The sequence below is a fragment of the Rhizopus microsporus genome (assembly GCF_002708625.1).
Source record: "Rhizopus microsporus ATCC 52813 unplaced genomic scaffold scaffold_36, whole genome shotgun sequence".
Taxonomy (NCBI): domain Eukaryota; kingdom Fungi; phylum Mucoromycota; class Mucoromycetes; order Mucorales; family Rhizopodaceae; genus Rhizopus; species Rhizopus microsporus.
In genome coordinates, this window is record NW_019671951.1 from 1,046 (window position 1) to 24,182 (window position 23,137).

General features: G+C 34.3%; 4 protein-coding genes across 4 annotated transcripts; 3 read left to right on the top strand and 1 right to left on the bottom strand.

The window, feature by feature from the left end:
• Positions 1-14,679: 14,679 nt before the first annotated feature.
• Positions 14,680-15,702, bottom strand: RHIMIDRAFT_209361 (uncharacterized protein; the record flags this gene model as incomplete). Its single annotated transcript, XM_023607133.1, has 7 exons — positions 14,680-14,948; positions 14,994-15,019; positions 15,079-15,207; positions 15,263-15,341; positions 15,391-15,461; positions 15,506-15,602; positions 15,648-15,702. 7 exons carry the CDS (start codon positions 15,700-15,702, stop codon positions 14,680-14,682), a joined length of 726 nt encoding a protein of 241 aa, XP_023461087.1.
• A 1,689-nt stretch (positions 15,703-17,391) lies between these two features.
• RHIMIDRAFT_316778 (CGI-121-domain-containing protein) lies at positions 17,392-18,231 on the top strand. Its single transcript, XM_023615072.1, has 5 exons — positions 17,392-17,554; positions 17,603-17,725; positions 17,781-17,864; positions 17,918-18,007; positions 18,075-18,231. Exons 1-5 carry the CDS (start codon positions 17,408-17,410, stop codon positions 18,159-18,161), a joined length of 531 nt encoding a protein of 176 aa, XP_023461088.1. The 5' UTR covers positions 17,392-17,407; the 3' UTR covers positions 18,162-18,231.
• Positions 18,232-18,294: 63 nt separating this feature from the next.
• On the top strand, positions 18,295-20,633 carry RHIMIDRAFT_242682 (uncharacterized protein; the record flags this gene model as incomplete). Its single annotated transcript, XM_023609828.1, has 7 exons — positions 18,295-18,385; positions 18,452-18,613; positions 18,665-18,794; positions 18,852-19,165; positions 19,218-19,962; positions 20,016-20,310; positions 20,364-20,633. 7 exons carry the CDS (start codon positions 18,295-18,297, stop codon positions 20,631-20,633), a joined length of 2,007 nt encoding a protein of 668 aa, XP_023461089.1.
• An 87-nt stretch (positions 20,634-20,720) lies between these two features.
• RHIMIDRAFT_99622 (class II aaRS and biotin synthetase) lies at positions 20,721-22,893 on the top strand. Its single transcript, XM_023615980.1, has 4 exons — positions 20,721-21,945; positions 22,010-22,080; positions 22,131-22,617; positions 22,669-22,893. The coding sequence occupies exons 1-4, from the start codon at positions 20,789-20,791 to the stop codon at positions 22,844-22,846; spliced, it is 1,893 nt and encodes a 630-aa protein (XP_023461090.1). The 5' UTR covers positions 20,721-20,788; the 3' UTR covers positions 22,847-22,893.
• Positions 22,894-23,137: the final 244 nt, after the last annotated feature.

The following is a 23,137-nucleotide window of genomic DNA, read 5'->3' on the forward strand; positions in this document are numbered from 1 at the left end:
TCAGGAGAATTATTCATTGAAACATCAATAAATCCTTTATATCTTTTTATAAAGTAAAATCCCCTTTTTTTCCCTTTTTCTCTTTTCTTTAATTCTGATTTTGGTATAACAATTATATTACCTGTCAGAGTATTTTCAAACTCCTACTTTTATTTACCTTATTTGTCTTTTATTACTCAATTACTTATTTGATCTATTAAAGATCTGGTGGTCACTACAAAGCGAACCCTTAACGCCAAATTTATAAAATATCAGCTTAACCAAACACACGAACCTTACAATACATCAACATTATTTATATATATATTAAAATAATAAGAAATTCTACATTTGGTGGTCACTACGAGGGCAATTAATTCAAATCACAAAGGAATTATACAAGCAAACAAAATTTACAAATTCGAATTTTTACAACACTTACTAGAAAACTGCTTGAAACACAACATGTCAGCTTATAACTTAGGACACATCGCGTTGGCAAATAACAACTCAAACTCTGGCTAGGCTGTATCTTGTAAATTAGAAAAAATAAAAGGAATAAGGGTAGCAAGTTTTTCCTTTATTATAATTAGTGAAATTAAAAACCAGCTTCTTCGAGCTTCAAAAGATATAATAGCCGTTATACTGCTCTTTTATGATATACTCAAGGCGCATGAACAGTTTTGAATTTAAGCATCCGAATCAGGAACAATGAATGGTCAAGCCTAAACACGCGCACTCCTCGCGCACTATTCCAAGAAAATGCAACGCCACTATTTTGAAATCTGGGAGTGCGCCAAGAATCTCCCTAATATAAACATAAACAATGTCAGTGACGACACTAATATAAATAGCAGCCATAGATCCTCTACCCAAGTAAATTCTCACTCAAACTTAAATTAATAATATTCAGCTCTTCTTAATAAAGAATATAATTCGCAAGTCATCGACTTAATAGCCTTTTTTCAATAACACTAAAGCTGAATACAACAAAAACTCTCTATATTAGCAACCCTTACAACTCCTAAGGAGAATAACAATATCTAACTTTTACAAGACTTAATGTCTCCAAAACTCTTTAAACCCTACTTTAAAGTCATATATAAGGCAGCCTAAAAAGATATAACCCGTTACATTTGGTGGTCACTACGAGGGAATTGAAGAATTGGTTGAATAGTTGATTTGAAATGGACGATAACTAAACAATAACTTCCAAGTACATCTTTTTATTTCAGTGAATAAGAAGTGAAGAAATATATAAATTATTAATACAGGGTAGCAACGTATACCACATTGTAGCACAGATCATTAGTGTGCTGTCACTCTGTCTACAAGCTCTTTTATAAGCAATATAGTTTAGACAGGTACTGTAAAAATTATGATAAGCTCTTTGAATATTCTATAAGTCAACATCAGTGCTAAATACAACATTCACCACCAATTTCACAGCCTTTTTTTTTCTTTGCTTTACTTCCATGGGCTATTTCATTTGTCAAGATTGTGAAAAGCATTTTCATCAGAACATGTCTTAAACCTTTATGTCTACCATTATCATTCCAAAGAAACAGCCATTAGGTTGAATAAAGGCAAGCGAAAGCTTAACGACTTTTTTTTGTGAATACTAATGATTATTTTATTTAATACTCTCAAAAACGGCGATTAGAAATGATAAAGGGGTTTTTGTTTGTCCATCTTGTGATGAGAACCACTATCCTAATCCTAATTCATTAAAAAGACACGTGAAAAAAAGCACGACAACAGTGAAAAAGATAACAGTGATTCAGATGATGATAACTTAATCGAGAATGACTCTGTTAATGTAACTTTAGATGTCAAGACAATGCCATCACAGCCGAAAGATCAAACGAAGGATGAGGATAACATTAAAAGACGTGATTATAAAATAGCAGTTCTATCAGCATTCAATGCACTACAGCAATCTGAAAAAGAGCAAGAGAAAAACTATTAATAGCTGAATTAAGGAATTGGAACCTGTGGTTTACATTGACCGTGAAGGAAAAGAACACCGCTTGTTGGCTGCACCAAAATCCATTAGCAACATGATGACGTTTGAAGTAGAAACCCAACCGTCGTCATTTACCTTCATTCCAAAAAAGAGAAAGAAAGAGAATTAATTTTTATCAAAAATGTTTTGACACTAATTCATTTGCTTTTTTGAAAAATCACAAAGAGATGCAATAATAGCTATTATCAACATCAGAATTTTACCGTAATTGCGTTTAAAACTTTGAATAATATAAATAAATTAATTTTCAGAGCTTTTATAATTTCAGCCAAACCAAACATAAAGAAGGCAGTAAAAGTGTTGGTTATACGGTTAAACAGTCTTTTTGTTAAATCCAAGTGGTCACATAGTATTTTTATACTGAAATTGCCCGGACAAGTTCAATAAAGTGAGGTGTATAATGTGGTGGGAGTGAGAAGGTACTGATGGTAGAGAGGGAAAGCATGCAATCTAATGGGAGTGGATAAAGGAAGATAAACTAATCATTATAATTGGTAGGCTAAGGCTTGGTGGTGTTAGAGTTCATGCTTATTTCAACCTGGGCTGGTACCGCAATTATTCATAATTTGTTTATTTCCAACGACCAACAACCGGTAACCATAGAAAGCGGCATTAAAACCCTCAAGAGCAAGCTACTGGGAGTGGTTCCGTGGGATTCGAACGTAGGACTCTGGCTTCAAATCATAGATTTTTGACCACTGAGCTAGGGGTATAGGTCCCTCCTAGTTGCTATACTGTATTTCCAAAAATTATTGACACTAATTTCAGGAGTAAAATTCACGCTTGTTAAATTTTAATGTCACGTTAACCATTGGTTGATTTCACTTGCTGACAAACTAAATGTCGTATATGTAGAAGCTTTGTCGTACAAATTATGAATATATTAAGCATGAAAGCACTGTCAGATCTCTTTTTACTCTCTTTCTCATTAACAACCGAGTATTACAAAATGAGCTTTCAAATTTTCTATGGAGACGGGCATGGTAGTCCAGTTGATGAATACGGTAGATCTGAGCCTATGGACTACATCATTGACGAAGTGCGATATGCTTTAGAAACAGTTAGTTCACATACTCAGTATTTACATTATCAGCCTCAGGAAAAAAAATTTCGATGTAGGCTCTATGGCGGATGAAGATGCAAAACATGGCGTAAATATTTGCATGAAGGAGGCGTCGAGTAAGCGAGCGTACACACTCTACACGGATCAAGACAAAGTTAGGTTCTTTAAATTAATGTTTGAGAAAGTTATGAATGCCTCAGCTGCTGCGAAGCAATTAGGTATTAATGTTCGCACAGCTTAGATATGGGCTCAAATGTATAATACGGATCCTTATAGTATTTTTATAAAGCACAAGAAAACCTATATCTTGCATATACTTCAAGAAGAACACAAGCAAGTGATCTTGAAGTACATAGATGAAAATCCTTCAGCTGTCTTGGAGCAAGTAATGGAGCGACTACTTCAAAAGTTCCAAGACCTCAAGTTCTCTAAAAGCGCTGGCCACAATTTTGTAAGAACTGAATGTAACTTGAGATAACTTGAGGTAGACTTTAGATGTAAAATGCAAAAGGCAGGGATAAACAAGTATTTGTGAGAATTGGGATAATGCAAAACACAATGAAAAAGAGGGCTCTATTTATACTTTTTGATGTAGTTTAAATCAAGGCATGATTTGATTGTTCTGCTACTGTAATTGCTGAAATATCGTCTTCATACAAGTCTTCAATACACACAAATATTTTCCTAATGCTTCCACTTTGTTTACATTGATGTTTTAAAGATGTGACAATATTCAAGTTTAAACTTGCTGCAGCTCCATTATCCCACACTTGAGTTGCGATGTGCTTGAAAGACTTTGACACGGTCACAGTATTGGAATCTATGCCTTAATTACGGAAGCAATCCGCTATTGTTCATATTGTTCACGGCCTTGATCGAACACCATTAGTAAACTTGGACAAGGATTGGTAACACAGGCAGGTGGACAATCGATCGAATTTGAATCTCAGTTGGAGCAACTGTGCATGTTCATCGAACGGATAGAGTAAGTGTTGATGAGAAGATCTAATTCCATCAAATTATGTATTTGCTTTCGTCATTATTTCACTTTCTTCAAGCTTGCGTTTTTCAATAAAAATTCTTGTGTTCCTACTTTGTATGAGCCCATTCGAGCTAGAGGCACCGACAATTGATAATTCACTGCTGTCCAGGCGTTTAGATGAAGTGAACAAAGCGTTCATGGTTTTGGATCCCACGCTAATTTTTTAGCATTATCATGATCAATTAAGCATAATTCTATATTTTGGTATCTAGTATCAGTGTGTGGTAAAGAGGACAGAGGGGTGTTTACTTTAGTTAATGATACTTTCTCATAGTGTGTGTCCAGTGATGGGAGTTTTGAATAGATCTTACCGCCGAGAATAAGCAGCGACTTGTTTCCTTTCACAAAAACAGCTTCTTCCAACAAATGATCGTATATTTTAACTGCCATGGGATTTAAGTTCCAACTGCTGTTTAGCCAAAGTGAAGCTTGATGATCCAATTCGATGTAATTTGACTTTGATAGTAACGTCCTACAATGGCTATCCAGTATGATATTTCGGATCGAACAAGGTAATAAATCAGGTTGACTATCTCCATCAATATTTTTTTCTCTTTTTTGGAATGGAAGTAAATGACGACGTGTTGCATTCATACTTAGTGGATCAACTACAAGCAACATATAAAACAATAACTGGCAATTATTCGACTTCAGATTGTTACTTTGAAACAACTGCGCGAATCATTATTTAAGATAATTGTCAAGAACTGGGTTTTAAGGTACGCATATCCAATGACTCTGATACATCATTGTTATTAGGGATCATCGTCTTATCAGTGGCACCCGATTCATCCTAATTCTCTCACTGCCTCAATTATCATTCATAAGCCTCTATGTCTAGTCTTTATTCTTTTTAATTGATGCTTCGTATTCGACACCTTATTAACATTCAGCAACGGTAACCAAGGTAATGAAAAAATTACAGCCGATCAGGCCAGATTTGGTCAAGATGGTGATCTTAGTCGCTACTGAAAATATCGATCTTGTGAAATCTTTCGTTTTGTTCTGATAAGATAATTTCTTATGTGAATATGAAAATAGAAACCGTTCGGACTTCTAGTGTTTTTGTAATATATGTTGAAGTTTCTTACGATAAAAAAGGTCCCTTTATTTAAAAATACGATAAACGATTATTTATATTTTTCTACTTGACGCGTGTAACAATGAATGATTTAAAGAACAATGAAACTGAACTCAAACTAAATTTCACGCGACGACACTCGAAGTATTACCGTACGTAGCAGTTCGAGAGGTTGAGATGATAAACTTTTAAATAATATAAATTTCCCTCTTGTTAAAGCCAATTCAACACAACATGAGCTCAATTCTTATTTTTGTCTTATGCAGTAATCAGGCAAACTTTTGGTTATAAAAGTTTCTCATCACTTTTCTCATCTTTATTTTTACTTTACTTTACTTTACTTTATGCGGCACAGTTTGATAAACTTTACAAGATCTAGTGACCAGTTCAGGCACCTAAACTTATAAAAAATCAAGAAAACTCTTTGTACTAACAATAGCTCACACAGTTTCTGAGAAATTACAACAAGAGTTCATGCACTTGAGCTCATTTATCCCAATTTTTTTAAAATTATTTTTATCATATATACTTTGGCCCTTTGGACAAATAATATACCATACTATCTCAAGTACTGTGGCATTTTAGACAAATTTGGTAGACACATAACACGGGATCAAAGCGAAGATTTCGTATTATTTTTACTCCTTTACGAAGTTAATAGTTGATCCTGTAATAAAACCTGGTGTTAATTAAACTACTTAAATCTCTGCCTAAACGCGAACTTTCATCAAGCTCTACCTTTTAATAATTTTGTCCCCACAAGCTCTAAATCAAGTTGCAATACCTTCTGGTAACAATATGCATGTATTATGTAAGTTTCTACCTTTTTTCATTTTTATTATCATTTATAATTATCTTACATCATTATCTGAAATTATATAATATTATTTTATATTACATATATTTTATCAACATTGAATTAGTATAAGCATCCCAAAAATTTTTTGAAATAAACGAAAAATCAATCAATTTTCAGATCACAACAATTCCTTTTATTTTATCTGATATCGTAGGTATCCGTCGCTTTTTTATATTTTACTTTTTTTTAAGTTATCTTACAGGTCTTGGCATTACATTGCTCTAGTTGTACTTTGATTTCTGACATATTTTAAACTATGATATATTAATTGTGTCTGAATACATAAAGCAAAACATATGAAATGAGGAACTATGAGCCTTGCTATATTTTTGAATTAAAGCAAGTTCTATACATATCTGTTTATGAAGAGCGTTCCTTGTCAAGAACTGCATCACTAAATTTAGATTCGTAGCTTAATTATGTATACTGTGCATTAAAAAATAGTCAAATGAATACTCCTGTTGGAGAGAAAGCCGTCAATAGCATTATAAACTCCAATTAGGCCTACTAAACTGGCGTTTCAAATGAAATTGATGGTGAGTGAATCGATAAAATGCAATGCCCCGAAGTTAGAATTTCTGTTAATATTACTTAAGAATGCACTCTGGTATTGCAAAGCGTAAGGATGCTGACGCAGTTATATTTTGAATACTCGAAATCGTGATAGATCTATCATATGGCAGCACCTATAGAATGGTAAAACTGAATAGCTTCTACATTTATCAAAATAAGTACAATTTTGAGATTGCGCGTATTACTGCTAGAGAGTATTGATTCGATTGGTATTTGGGACAATGGTGTGACCTAAATGACGCTTGGGCCGTTTATGATGCAGGAATATTGCATCCATACATGATGATAAAGAATGAGTCGCATCATTTTCTTTATATTCCAAGTCAGTCAAAAGGAAGCCTATGAAAAACAAAAATAATTAACATTGCTTCTGTCGTATCTGAACATAATTCACGCTTATTGAAACTAAGGAAATTAACCGCACAATGGCGATTACTAGTACATAACACCATTTATTGATTCGGGTGTCACAGTAATAAAACTAAGAAATCTTTAATTAAGCTACTCTACCTCAGAATAACTGTTAGATCTACGTCAACTATAATCCCACAGTGAACTTAAAGTATAAATAAGAACCACTCTTTATCAATAAAAGGATTAATTCAGTCTTACTGTACCTTACTATCTCTTACTACTTTTATATTATTATAGTTTCATGCAATTTCTAAAGGTTGAATCTCTTGCTGAGCTTTTTTTTTTTTTTTTTTTTTTTTTTTTTTGCAAAATATTCCAGGCTGGATATGATCAGGATTGACTAAATGCGATATTCCTTCTTAACGTGATCTTATATAACGAAGCAAAAACCGAATCTATTAAATCAAAAGCGACAGTTCTTCCATTCAACAGATTATACATGACACCAGAATTGGCAGGAGCACACATGGAGCATGCTTTTATAAGTAAAAGCAATCGTTTCGCCATTAATGAATGTTTCAAAATCAGAATCAACAAAACATACGATAACCGGTCTCGAAAATCCAACAGGCTTGAAAGCTATTAGCTCGAGCCTTTTGGCAAGTTCCAAGAAGATGAGAGTATTACAGCAGTTGTTATTTGTAATACTAGAGATTTCTCACTAACACCTTTTTTGTCATTCTGACAGAGTACATGTTGTAAAGTATATTTGTTCAAAACCTTGTTGTTTTTATTTAAGCCTTTGGTATGGCTATTGCCTCCCTTAATACCTTTGGTTGACTTTAAGATTCAATTTTCTCGCTAAGAAGAAAACGTAGAATTGGTCTGGTACGCCCTTTTTCTAAATTTTATTTAGCATATCTATATATAATTTTTCAAGCATTTTTCTGAGTAAAACTGTCATTATTCTAACTTGATAAATCATTTAATATTAATAACAGCTGCTAAAGTAGTATTTTTATCATAATTTTACAAATTAGAGCCTGGTGGTTACTCATACTTGATAATTTACTTAATGACCTGGATATGATTTTATTTTATAAATTCTGAAGCAAATAAAGTTCGCTACATGGAATCCAAAGGAAAATTTTTTATTTCTTTTAAGAGTAAGTTAAAGGCCAATATTGCTATTCCTCACTACAATATCCTATGTTGTACTCTCGCATTGTAAAAAAAAAAAAAACAACAACTAAAGTTATACACAGATGTCATAAAGCTGATTTGTAAAATTTTATATCATTTTCTTGAAGTAAAATACAATAACACATTTATATTGCCTGTGTTAATCAACTAGATTTCTCCTATGAAGATTTTTTATTATTTTCTTTCACTTAATCTATGTACACGTTTTAATTGATAATGTAAGCTTTTACAGCTTATGATATATCTCATCTATATTCTATTAATGGTATCTTTTAAAATGATATTAATATCCTGACGGTTAATAAATAAGCAACATAATTATATAATAAAAGCTTAATTAATACATTATAAACATTAAATATTGTATAATTTTAGAAAAAAGAATCTTATCTCTCTCTTTATTTGCTTTGCAATTAACTTTTGTTGAAACTCTTATTTCAAATAAGACTTTAATACTAAGTAAAAAATGTACTGTAATTTTAAGCATAATATAATCAATCATTACTTGTCTGCCTTTTATTGATCAATTTATACAAATATCTATAATTTTAAAATATAGTTGGGTCATTTCTTAAGTAGAAGTTATTTTTAACTCATTTTTATTAACTATTAACCATAGCCTCATCTTAACTAATGGAAGGTTTAATCTATATTTCTTTCATAAGCTTGTGTTTGCACGCACATCTCTTATTGTTGTGCGTTAGAAAATATTAGAACATTAGTTAATACAGTATTTCTGTGTATAGTTGGCAGAAGGTTTTATGCTTTCCTGTGACCAATGAAAGGTTTCTTTATTAAAATGAATAATTTGAGCTATTTATATTTTCCAGGTCTATAAGTGTGCCAAGTTGCCCCTTAAAAGAACAATAAGACTAGTGTTGAATATAACGCAGAGATGTTACCAAATAAACTATATGCCGTAACATTATCTGCTATTTGAATGTGGATAAGGGTAGATTCAAAGTTTATATAGCATAGGAAAAGAAATAAAAAGGAGCCTCAGATCAAAAAGAAAAAAAAAAGTCACCCTTGGGACATATTGAAAGATGAAAGTAGTCAAGGCATATATTTGCGAAAGAAGTAATCAATAAGAAAAGGACAGCTACTCCAAATATATTCTTCTTAACTACCTGAGGTATGTAATTCTATACAGAGAAAAAAATACAGTCCGATCAAATTTTTTGATTTTTATATATTCCCAATGTAATAAACAAGAATATATAAAAAAATCATGGTTTTTCTGTTTTTTTTTTCGTTTTATTCAAAAAATTTATTTTTCCCAATTTCAAGAGCGAAAGGATTTGCTTGGATGCCGAGCGTTCCGACAATAGATTTCTCTCCCACTTTTTTATAGTTATTAAAGTCAAAAAAGGAGTACGTCTGATTTTGAAAAATGTTAAGTTTTCATTAAGGACATAGAGTAGGGTAAAAACAGAGAGAAAAATTAATAAATTGCATATATGAGCTTTTGGTGATGTTACTAATATGAGAGATAATTGCGAGGCTACGATAAATAACAATATTATAGCTGTTAGCATAAACAGATATCAATTAAAACATAGTAAAAAACATATGAATTTTTGCGTCTTAACTATTTTATAATTACAGACAATGGTAAGCTTGAGACTTTGACTTTTTTTTTAAGAGCATTAACGTCAAAATTATAATTAAATGCAAAGAAAGTGTTTAAAAATAATTGAAACAGTAGAGGTTGTCAAATACTTTATCCTAATGTTTCATGTAGTGGTCTTACAATGGACGCTAAAAAAAATAAGCTGCCAACAGTAAACTCTCAATTACGGAATACCTATCGGGAGCACGAATGACATTCCGTAAAAAAACTTGCATGCCGACAATCTGAATGAATATCGCAGGAAATTTAAAGCAGTGGTTGTGAAGTCCTTCGAAAATGATATTCGAATATCGCGAATATTCCGTATTGCTGTATTCCGTAATCGAGAGTCCACGGAATTCTTAGAAAAAACCGCGGATGCCCAATTAAAGTGCTGTAACGCTTCTCTAATTCAAGTGTGAAAGCTCATATATGAGACAGATCCATTTTGAATAATGATTATCAAAAACACTTATTCACATTTTTGTAATAGTTACGTCCATAAATCACAAAATTCTCTAAAATATAACTTGGATGAAGATAATATATTTACAAAGGGTTGTGAAATTAAAGAGTTGAATGTTATATTGCTTAATATTTTACTTCAGGGCGTTTAAACAATCATAATTTAATTCATTTATAATAAAAGCTAAATAGCGCATGTTGAAAAGATCAGAAAAGTTGAGACTCATTTACGCATAAAGAGAGCTATATAAATAATACATAATTTGTTGACTGCAGCAATATCTTTTTTCAATTAAAAAATGCACAATGTATATAAATAAGAGTTTGTAACCTCTATTATTGAACACTATTCTTCTTAACTAATGTTAAGTTAAAAGCAACCGTAGTTTTTACGAATAAAGTGAGTTTGCGTTAGAGAGGTTTATGCTAAAGCTCTCAGTAATAACCCACGTCTATTAACAAGGTCCTTTTGTTTGAGTATAAAGCATTGCTTTCTTTCATAATAAATTTTTGCCCTTATTTTTAAATCAGTATCTCTTATGATAAAAATAAGAACATATTTACTACCGCTTAAGAAAAAAAGACAGGCTTTGGGATCTAATTGGTTATTTTGGCAACTAAGGGCCTATTTGCCATTAATTACAATCTAAGCTTAGAGCAGTGGTGTATCATCCTATATAGACGATTTATAAAATTAATATTTGCTGCTTGTATGTTATGTTTGCTTTATACCTTAGAATAAAGGTTGATCTCAAAAAGCATTTGTTTTGACTTTCTTTATGTATCAACCGCAATTACATAGCAAAATGACTCGAGTGCCACATTTTAGCTTTACTTGGGATACCACCGAGTATTAGCGATTATTTCATCTTATCTTGATACATTTTAATGAAAAGGCAAACTTCTTTTTTCCTTACATTATTTAATTATAACAGACAATTCTTTTAGTCTTTCTACATTTTGAACTCTTTGAGTTTTCGATAATAAGGACTCTCTTTGCCTTTTTCATTAACCGGCTTCTTGCCCATTCTCTTATTAATGAGATGGTACATAGTATATCAATATAGCTTTTAGATGAGCTGTCTATAAAACAACGGCTGGAAATCGAACGGATTCTTTTATGAATCATGTGAAAATTTATATATATTTCAGGAAATGCGCGTGAAGTTAAACGCTTTATATGGAAATAAAAATCTATGAGGGATATATCTATAAAGTAGAAAAAAAACCACACATCACAGTTTCTGGCCTTCTGTATTTATTACCTTCATAGGAGTAACGCTTCTTCGCTTTTTTAATTTTTCTATTTCTTTATTTTTCCTATTTTACGATGAATAGCACTAATTTTATCATGATTTTCAAGAAGAAAATTATTTTTAACATCAAGTATAATAGAAAAGCTCCCTTAGACATTCTTTATAGTGCTGTATGGTCAGTTAAAGAGTTTTGTCAAATCATTTGGCGCTGATCTGACGTGAGCGCATTTATATCTTAATTCGTTAGACTAATACCAAGTAAGTGGACAAAGATTATGGGTTTAAACTCGGGATAACTACAGAGATATATGCTCAAGCAAAGCAGAAATGGTTCTACAGGAAATTAAAACCAAAGATAATATATTCATAAACTCAAAACGAGTGTAGCATAGTATTTTTCATGCAGCTATTCTCAAAAAGAGATGATTTAACGAAAATAAAAACAAAAAAGTTTATTGCATCTATTGATAGCTTGCATATTGGGGAAACGAGCATGGTCATCCAGCATGCTGCTTTGTTGTTTTTAACAAGAAAGTTACATTACACCCTTTGTTACTATTATAGATTCATGAAAACGATGTCTCGTCATAAGACCAATATTAACAGGCTATCGGATTAAGTAAAAGAGGTTGGGAAGTACTCTGAAACTAAAGCTTTGAAGATGTGTGCGTATATTTTGCGGGAAATGATACAAGCATTTGGCTCAACAACAAGAAATGTCATATAGCGTTAAAGTTAAAATGTTAGAGCTTAGATTAGTACTTTCAACAGGATAACAAAGAAAAAAAGCTCGTTCAAATAAAACGTAATTAACACCAACTACGAATTTCATTAATGCTAGTAACACCAGTTGTTTTTCTGTTTTTACTCCGGTTTCTTGACGTCTGTGCATGGGGGATAACATGTAACACACTCTAAATAGAGTCGATGGTAACATAGGATATAATCTTGTACAAAATACTTTAGGTTTACTATAAATAAACTTTACATCAGGAATATATAAATTTGTAATCAACCAAGTTTAGGAAGTCATGTCCATATATACAAAGTAATGATTATATGCTTGTATACGCACCTTAAAAAGGAAGAAAAGCAAAGAAAAGAGGAATAACATGACAGTCACGCGCATTCTATGGAGCTTAAATGCGCGCACTGATACCTTAGATTATACCAGGCAGAATTTTGTACAGGTGTAGCAAACAAAAGTACAAGGTTCTTTTGTAATGTGATTCCAATCAGGTGATATCCTTTATTTGCTTGTACTACTTTTATTATAATATACAAAAACAAAAAACTGAGCAGAACATAGAAAAAGAAAAGCTCTTAACAGAGGAAATAGAATAGCTACCATAGGTACTGCTACAAAAACGCAAAACAATATAGTCTGTGGTTCTATTGAATTTATCTGAAGTAGCATTCCCTTTCAGCAACATTACGAATATTTCACAAAGGTTTTACAATCTGATATTCGTTGCACAATACAAAGTTGTTTAGTGGCCACTACACGGAACCAAATGAGTGTGTTCGTAGATTTTAATTACTTCCGATTGTCCTATAGTACAGAAAAATAAAAACTCACATGTAGCCTAGTTAGTCATTAACCAAAAACAGAAATCAAGAAACAGACTAGGTTGATCAAAAAAATTGGTGAATTAAAGCAGATTTATACGATACCTTCATCTTTTTACAGTACGATGATTTTATGATGAAGTTGTTTAAAATTAAGCGTATTTTTAGATATTGAACAAATAGCTGCCTATAGTCAGCTTTTGGTAGTCGTTCCAAAGGGGATTTGCCGAATGCTTCGGCATATTGTAATGTGTTCGTTTTGTGAGACTGCTTAGGATAGTTGAACGAAAGGAGGGCTGGAAAAGGGTAAAGGCCTCAGGAGTTGCAGGAAAAGAAACATCTAGAAATTGGTGTGTTATTATTTCAATTAGCGGAGAGAATGCAAGCGTGCTAACGAAATGGAAGAGTTACGAAAAATATGTTTTTGAATTGTTGCCTATACATTGCAATTATAAAGGTTTATAGCGAATCGAGATAATTTGTTCTTTACGACGATCTGTTTGAGCTGTAAGCTTGTTCTATTTCACCCTCCATAATAGTTGCATATAAATATTTTAGATCTCTTCCTGCCCTTTTTCTCTTTTATCAGGTTGAGCAACTCGTTACAGTCTTTTGTTCATGTCTACGTAGTGGAAAATTGACCCAGGTATTCTTTAGATCAGGAGCATCCATAACCCGTTTACCAATACTTGATATGAAACCAGGACTATAAAGCATACTAGTCTGCCTATGCTGAGCTCCCTTGAGTTGCATTCTAGCATCTATTTGTTCGTCGTTACTAAATGATTTTATGGATGTGCACACCTGTTAAAGAAAAAGATAACCTTGTCAGTCATGGAGTCTTCAAAAAACTTAAGGGATTACGTCTGTATGTTGTTCAGCTCTGAATAAAAAAAATTATAGCAGTTCATAGGCTGAAGTTGTCCTCTAAATGTTGCGCGTTTCCAAGTGTCTTAAAACGTACAATTAGCAGCATCCTGGTTGCCTTTTAAACAATCTTCTGTTGTCTTCTTTACTTGCTTCAATTTTAGAAGACTCATATCGCTTTTGTCATAATATTTATAACCAAAAACACGGGTGTGCAAGATGCTTGTCAAATATTTTGGACGTTGTGATATTAAGAGAGCCTAGAGCGCTTTAAAGGACCATACGCAAGTTTTTCTTAAAATTCTCCTATAAGCACACCTGAGCTTACTGTATAAAAGTGTAATAGCATTGCCAAAATAGTAAAAATCCAACAAAAAGCATGCAAATGAAAAAAAGAGCAATAAAAATAAAGGTAGCTTGTGTTTTATATTGTCTGATACTCAAATATTGACTTCGTGTGTCAACCGAGGTCAAGTAGACAAATGACATACACTGTAAACACCGCTTTCAGCCCAATATTGAAAGCTATCTCAATAATGCAATAGTGATATTGTTTTTCTAACTTAACTTTTACCAGTGCGCAAAGGTTATCTCTCTTTTTTTTTCTTTTTCGGAAATATGCCAGGTTTCATCGGAAAGGGCTGCTTTTATTCTTTTTCAAGCGGAACCAATGGACTTGCATACATAGTCTCTAATATATTCACATTCAGATTATTAGCATTTTCTATTATTAAGCGTGAATTATCTTGCAGAAGCCGGTGTCAGACTTTTCAAGTTTAGACTTTCCTTGAGCCAAATCTCTAACAACCTGTTCTATTTCTGCAAAAGTATCAAAGGCAATGAATGGAATGTTCTCTCGCTGACAGTAAATTTCCAAGTCGCGACCTTTGCGAGCAAATAAGATGTCAGCATGTCTAGCAGCAGAGATATCAGATACACCATCGCCGCAAAAGATAAAGATGGTATCCTTGGAAGCGTTTTGCCGTGCTTCAATAAGGGCTAAAAATATATTAATAAAAGCAGAATCAAAATTACTAAACTTACTCTTAGATTTATCGTTGCCATATTCACTAAGAATAGAACATGGTGATTAATCATGAGTAGAAATATAGCCATAACGACAATTTACCTGTCATCTCTCCAAATAATTTTCCATGTTCTATCTTTAATTTCGGCGTTATTACAAACTATTTTTATATCCTTGGACTTTTCTCCGAGAAAGTTAAACATGATTCTTTCTAATACAGGATAAAGACCACTACAAAAAAGAAATATCAATATCTCTCATTCATGACATCAACCCCCTTACTTACCTGCTTAAGACAGTGACAGGAAAGTTATTTTCCCGACAAAATTCATTAAATGAAGGGAATCCAGGGTCAATTTGGCAGTCTAGCAAAAAAAGTCAAAAATTACTGTCATCATAACTGATAAAACATACGATCCAAATGGTCTGTCCAGGCTTCTTCCCAGCTAATATGAACATTGTCCCACATCTCCTGAAGTGCATCTCTTTGACATAGTTAGTATCTCTAGAACAAATGCAATCATCTTACCTGTAGGTTATGCTTCCATTCAAAATGGCGTGGTCCAAAACTTTTCTACGTTCAGTACCAAGTGATCGATGATCGTCAATGAGGAGGATTCCAGTGTCTGTGGAGATTAGAAACAACAAAGCACCTATACTTCAGGGCTTACCGTCTATCGAAAGAGTGCCATCAAAATCTGTGAAAACTTGAATCTTTATTGTCATGTCCGTGCGAAAGGGGAAAATAGAGGAGAAAAGGAAAGATAAGAAAAGATGGCTGAGTCATAATCGCTGTGACACTTTCAGTTCATATTCTGTTGGTTTAGGACTATGCTGCCAATGCAAATGACGACATCTTGATCGCCATTACTTGAAAAATAAGTCGTCATTAATCTCTTTGCTTGACTTCCAGCAAAAAACTGTTCTGTTTCAAACGAAAGTGTATAGCCATTGTTGCATTCCAAGTCATTTTCATGTGTTGTAAGTCCACTGGCGTCATTGTCTTTTTGTCTTCTTAATAGTAATTCAATGTCCTCATTATTGTCATGAGAATGAATGATTACTTTGTAAAATTCATCAGGTTCCATACAATCATTATGTTCTGGATCAGTGTAATCAGGTAAATGTTGACCGGCTAAACTGTATGGTGAAGTTTGATTGTCAGGATTTATACAATGTCCTTGTAGTATTCCTGTTGCATGAAAGCATAGAATGGCCTTTCCTTCAAACATTTAATCGGAAATAAAAATAATTTGACATCTCGCGTGGCAACGATTATTTTAAAACATTCATAGCAGTGGAGTATAGCCACGTGGCGGTGAACATATTTTTTGAATTTGTTACATTAAACACGTTTTACACAACATTAAACAAGAGAGAACTCCGGTTTATTGGTAATAAATTGAGTTTATTTTTTCGGAGCTGATGAAGTACCCATAGCAACAAATGTTTCCTAGTCTACTGTTGTTACACTGCTGCATCGTATAATTTATGTTATGAATGATCACATAATGGTTTGCAATTATAAAGATAACTTTAATAGAAAATAAAAACTCTAGATAGTTTTTGTGTTACCATTTCGCCACGTGTCGGAAGAGATCGGCATGCAGAACAAAAAGTTATTGTCTAAATTCAGTAATTACATTTGTCATACAATACTAAAGGTATTTAAGAAAGATATTTCTTTTCCTTCTTTTTTTTTCTCTCATACGCTTTTATATCTTCTTTAATTTTTATACATATATATATACCATCACTATATATCTAAGCCCCCTTACAGCTAATATATAAACATGTCTGACGGTCGTTGCATTCACTGTGGTCAAAAGGGACATTACTCTATGTAGGTTACTTTACTTTTATCCTTGCCAACAATATACTTATCATTTACTCATTTACAGGATGTGTCCAAAGAAGCCCAATCCCAATTAAAACTACATCAATTCCAAAACCATACAAGATGATTCAAGTTACATAGCAAGCATTTTTTTTTTTTCATTCATTATATCTTTGTTCGGCTATAGAGAACAAACAATTCATTTTTTTTATTGTATATTTCAAGAGCAACAACAACAACAACAAAAAGGCTGGTTTTTATTATTCTTTACCCTATGCTAATTTTTTAAGAATACACTCCTTTAAATTATTCTATGATTAAAAAGTTTTTTTATATAAAAGGGAACATTCTCTAAAATATCCGGAAGTTAGCTCCGTCTCATATTGATGTCATTCTCCATCTCACGTTATATATTTTTTGTAACCTGGTTGTTTCCCAGGTGACACACACACCTTTTTTGTATTAACAAGAGGAAAAAGAGGGTGGGGGCTTTGCTTGATCAAATGACTTTAGAGTAACATTGTTTTTTACGTGGGCGCACTGACCTTTGTGTGTTTTTTTATAGATTTTTTTTTTCCTTTTAAATTGACTGTCATGGAATCATTTACATTGGAATTATTTCCCAATGCTGGACAAGTTCATATTGCCTTATTTAAAAACGTGTCTAACGCTTCAGAATTAAAGCAGAGACTTGCCAATCAGGATGCAACACTGATGTGTGCTCTGGTTGATGCCTCATATGTATGAGCAAAATTAAAGAAAGAGGAATGTTACTGATCTATACCTTAGGTCTTGAACCTATTTCACGCTTTATTAGCTATCAATCGCGCTGTTCATGAACAAGAGCAACAAAAACTGAAAACATCTAGTGTTTATTCGCAGATCATCTTTGATTTTGCTCCAAATACCAATGTAAAGCGACAAGTCATAAAAATTGACATCACAATAAACTCATCAGTAATAATAGATTGCCAAAGCATTTCATCAGTTTGGTTTACAAGATCATACAACAAATGTCATTGCTATCAAAATAGGTGACTCACCTGAAGAGGTATATATTAATGTACATCTTTATATAAAAACTTACTCCTCTTTGCTTTGAAGGCAGAGAATTTTATGAAACAGTGCATCAAAGGTGACATGGTTCCTCTGGAAAATTTGTCTTCTGTCAGAGACTTGAAGGCAATCAAAAAGGTATACATATATATACATATATACATATAACACGCATATATCGACATTATATTAACCATTCTAATAGGCCTATCAAATTTCTGACAAAGAACAAGACCTGCAACAGATCACGTCATTGGTAGCAGGTGCAATCGCCTTAAAGGGCCACTCATAGACCTCCAATGTACATGCTTAATAAAAAGTGCTTCTGAAGCGGAATCTAAATCCGCAGCCATGTAAACCCTTTATTGTAAAATTTTCGAAATTTATCCATTCTTTTTTTTTTTTCTCTGTCACTCTTTTTTAAAATGATGGAAATTGATCAAATCAGTACAAATGGGCCAGCCGCCACTGAAGAACCTATTTCTGGTATTATTTACCCACCTCAAAATGTTCGAAGTAAGATATAGAGAAAAAGAACAAGTAAAATATAAAGAGTAACTAATTATTCACACACAAAAAAAGCAATGATTGACAAAGCAGCAACACACCTTGCAACCAAACCACCCGAACTTGCAAAGCATATTCTTGAAAATGACAAAGAAGGAAAGTTTAGCTTTCTAAAAGAAGGAGATCCTTATCATGCATACTATCTTTTCAAGTTTAATGAAGCAAAAGAAGGAAGAGGTAATATAAAGATGAATTTGTATATAAATTGCTCACTTATTCTCATAATAGCTCAACCAGCCGAGGTAATTCCTAGTCCAACAACACAAGTAGTTATGGATACGCCAGTTGATCTTGCTCCAAAGAAGCCTGAAGATTTCTTATTCTCTGCCACCATGCCAGCCATGTCGGCACAAGATCTGTAAGGAAAAAAAAAAAAGCTTGTCTGTTGATATACTTGACACTAATGTTGAACTAGTGACATTATTAAATTGACTGCTCAATTTGCTGCTCGAAACGGTCTTAACTTTATTTCACAATTGATGAAGCGAGAATCAAGAAACTACCAATTCGACTTTTTACATTCGACACACAGCTTATTCCCTTACTTTACTCAGCTTATCGAACAGTACACCAAAGTATTGAAACCAACTAGCGATGCACTAGGCCGTTTACGATCTAATCAAGCTGATAAATATCATGTTTTAGATAGAGTTAAAGAACGTGTAGAATATGTTGCTTGGCAAGAAGCAGAAAAGAAAAAGAAGAGCGATGAAGATGAAAGAGAACGAAGTAAGTGTGTGTGTGTGTGCATGGTATAAAAATGATACTGAAGTATCTTTAGTTGCTTATGCAAGCATCGATTGGAATGACTTTGTTGTTGTCGAAACTGTCGAATTTACGGATGCAGATGAGCAAGCCGATCTTCCACCCCCTATGAGCCTTGCTGAATTAGAAAGCATGTCATTAGCTCAAAAGCGTATGGCTGCCATGCCTGAGCTACCAAAGGAAGAAGAAACGAAGGCAGATATGGAGATAGATGATGTGGATATGGAAGCATCAGACGAAGAACCTACTGAGGAAGAGCAGCCACCAGCCCCTGCCTCCAGAATCGTGCCCAAGGTACCAGAGGTCAATGGTCCTATCAAAATTCGTACAGATTATAAGCCTAAATTGGCAGGTGCAGCCGGCAATAAAGTTTCAGTGCCCATGCAAACATGTCCTCGTTGTGGCGAAGAAATTCCTGTGACAGAAATGGACGAACATATGCGTATTGAATTGCTTGATCCCAAGTGGAAAGAACAAAAATCTGCTTATGAAGCCAAGTTGAAAGACAGTAACTTGCTGCAACATGGCGCAGATGTGGCTAAGAACTTGAAGAACTTTTCTGGATTACGTCCTGATATCTTTGACGCAGACGAAGCAGAAACACTTCGCAAATTCAAGCAGAAGGAAGAGGAAGCCAAGAGGAAAGATAAGATCATTTGGGATGGTCATACAGCTACTATGACCTTGACTAATCAAAGAGCACAGAAATCTAGTCTTGAGGAACAAATTGCTAATATGCATAAACGACTTGATGGCTCACAGTAAGTTTTCACCCCCTTATTTGTATAGCATCTTACTAATTATTGCACAACAGGGAAACTTCCATTGGACCTCAAATTCCTAACCAACAGGCAGATTATTCATCTACTTATTCTGTATCTTCTGCACCTGTACCAGGATATTACCCCAATCAGACATTTGTAAATCAAGTGCCTGGCATGTACAATCCAACAATGCCCGGTATGCCTATGCCCGGCATGGTTCCTCCCCCTCCTCCTCCAGTTGTCCCACCGATGACACCTGCTATACGTAAAGCAGAGGATTCTGGACCAGGAGCAGAAAAGAAAGCACGCACAGATGGCGAGGCTGATTGGGCAATGCTCGATCCAGTAAGTTTGTTATCATATTCTCTTGTTCAACTCAAACTTATATACTTTATTAGAATGCTATCACACTGACAGTGCATACGCCATCGTTGCCAGATAAACCAGAATGGAACCTTACGGGTGCATCTATCACAGTGAGTGGTTTATTACCAAATACACTCGTATCCACTCTCAAAGATCGTATTGCCTCTCAATTGGGAATGCCAGCTGGTAAACAAAAGCTGTCAACTGTGGGAGCGGGTACGGTATTGAATAACAGCAAGACATTGGCCTTTTACGGTATCATGAATGGCGCAGCATTGGTACTTGAAGTGCGAAAACGATAATTACGTGTTTTTTTTTTGTCAATAAAATGAAATTTAACAGTCTGTCATTTTTGGAGTCCCTTGTTTCTCTTTTTTCCTTTTTTTTCCCTTCACTATAAAAGTCAAATCTGCGCATATTCCATCCTTTGTTTTACAAAAGCTTAACCACCAACGCAATGAACGTTTTGATCTATAGCGGTAACGGAACATCACCTAATTCCGTCAAACAAACGTACAATACTTTAAAGACATTGCTCGGTCATGCCTACGATGTCATGAAGGTGGATGCCACAACACTTAGAAATGAGCCCTGGCAGGAGACTTGTTCACTTCTTGTCGTACCTGGGGGAAGAGACAGTCCTTATTGTGAAGATCTGCAAGGACAAACAAATGATAAGATAAAGAATTATGTCAGCCAAGGCGGCAGCTATTTAGGATTTTGTGCTGGTGGATACTATGCCTCTAAAGAGATTGAGTTTGAAAAGGGCACGCCTATTGAGATAATTGGATCACGACCGTTAGGCTTCTATCCTGGAATGTGCAGAGGGACCATGTATCCTGGATTTGTGTACAATAGCGAGAAAGGCGCTCGGTCAGTTTCGGTAGTCTATGGACAGCAGGATATCAAGACATACTACAACGGTGGTGGATATTTTGTAGATGCAAAAAAGATAGGAGGGGTAGAGGTAATATGCACCTATAAGGATACAGATGAAGCCGCTGGTGTTCTCTGTAAAGTCGGTCAAGGTTCTGCACTTTTATTTGGTGTGCATCCTGAATATGACATTCGTTTTACAGATCTATCTGAAAACAAAGATAAAGATAAAATCACCAAGGAATTAACAGAGTCATTGCCGTTCTGTCGCATGATGCTTTCAGAGTCACTTCATAAGCTAAAGCTCAAAGTGGATACTACCTCTGGGCCTGAACTCAAGCTGACACCTATTTACCTAACTGCTCTCCGACAGGAGACTGCGGAGGCTGTTGCAGCAAGGATGTTAGAGGAAGCAGATGAACATGGTATCATTTCAGATGTCAATGATCGGTTCTTGATTACGCGTGCGGACAAGGACTTGGCAAGCTTCGTACAGGAACTCTCGCTCACTGACAACAAACCATTACTAAAGATCCTATGCCAAAATGCAGCTACAACGAATCAACAAGGGCCTGTGCATCCAGAGAAATCTCAGACACCCTATTTTCATATTGAAAAATATTACGAAGCGTTATTAGAGAGACGAAACAAGGAATGGGGTGGTGGTGCCTGGTATCGCATTGGTAACGTCATGTTTTACTCAGAGGTTATTACGAGCACACAAACGATTTTGGACAAGTAAACAAAACAAAAAAAAGCAAAACAGAGAACATGAAGTTGTTAAGCAATAATTTTTTGTTAGGAACTACAACTTTTCACAAACATTGCCTAGTGGTCTTGTCTGCTTAGCAACAAATCAAATGGCTGGAAGAGGCAAGTCACATCAGATCTGATAAAAAATTTATCTGATTTTTTTATTGTAGGAAGAGGAAAGAACTCGTGGGTATCACAACGTGGTGCCTTGCAGTTTAGCTTTATTGTACGACACAGTCTCCAATATTCCAATGCTCCTGTTGTTTTTATCCAGTATTTAATTGCCTTGGCTATTGTCGAAAGTATTCGAACACGTGAAGGTTATGAAAATGTGCCGCTAAGGCTAAAGTGGCCAAACGATATCTACGCAGATACTCGGGACGGATTAAAAAAAGTGGGTGGTCTTTTGGTCAATTCAAGCTTTGTTCGTGACGAATTTATGCTCGTCATTGGATGTGGTATCAACTTGAATAATCCTCAACCAACCGTATCCATAAATGACGTGATTCAGCAACATGACCCAAAGCTGCAGAGACTAGGTCCTGAAGAAGTACTGGCTCATGCCTTGGTCACGTTCGAAAAGTTCTATATGGAATTCTGCGAAAAAGGAATGGGAAACTGGTTTCTCGATAGATATTATAACCGATGGCTTCACAGGTATTTTTTTAAAAAAAGGTTTACATATTTATTAATACCTTGTTTCTTCAGTGACAAGTTGGTTACCTTGACAACACACAACAATGAAAAGGCAAGGATTGTGGGCATTACCAGCGATTATGGGATGCTTGAAGCTGTCAGCGTAGACGACAGTAGAAAAAGATATACACTTCAACCTGACGGAAACAGTTTTGATATGTTGAAAGGCTTGATTATAAAGAAAGAATAGAATCGGTCTTTTAAAATAAACTCATCCATTGTACCCTATTTAACCCGTTGTACACACATGATGCCTTTTTTATCCTTTTCTTTCTTTCCTTTACCATGTCTGCTAATAACGATATTGCTATGCCCCCTCATCCTGGATTGGATTCTTTGACTGATGTAGACAAGCTGAAGCATCTTTGTCCTGCTTTCTCAAAGGGTTGTCCTTATGCTAAGCTTGAGGAATTAGATTCACTTGCAGTGAACAGAGGAGAAGTTTCTCGATGGTAAATGCATAAAATGGGTCATGTTTCTC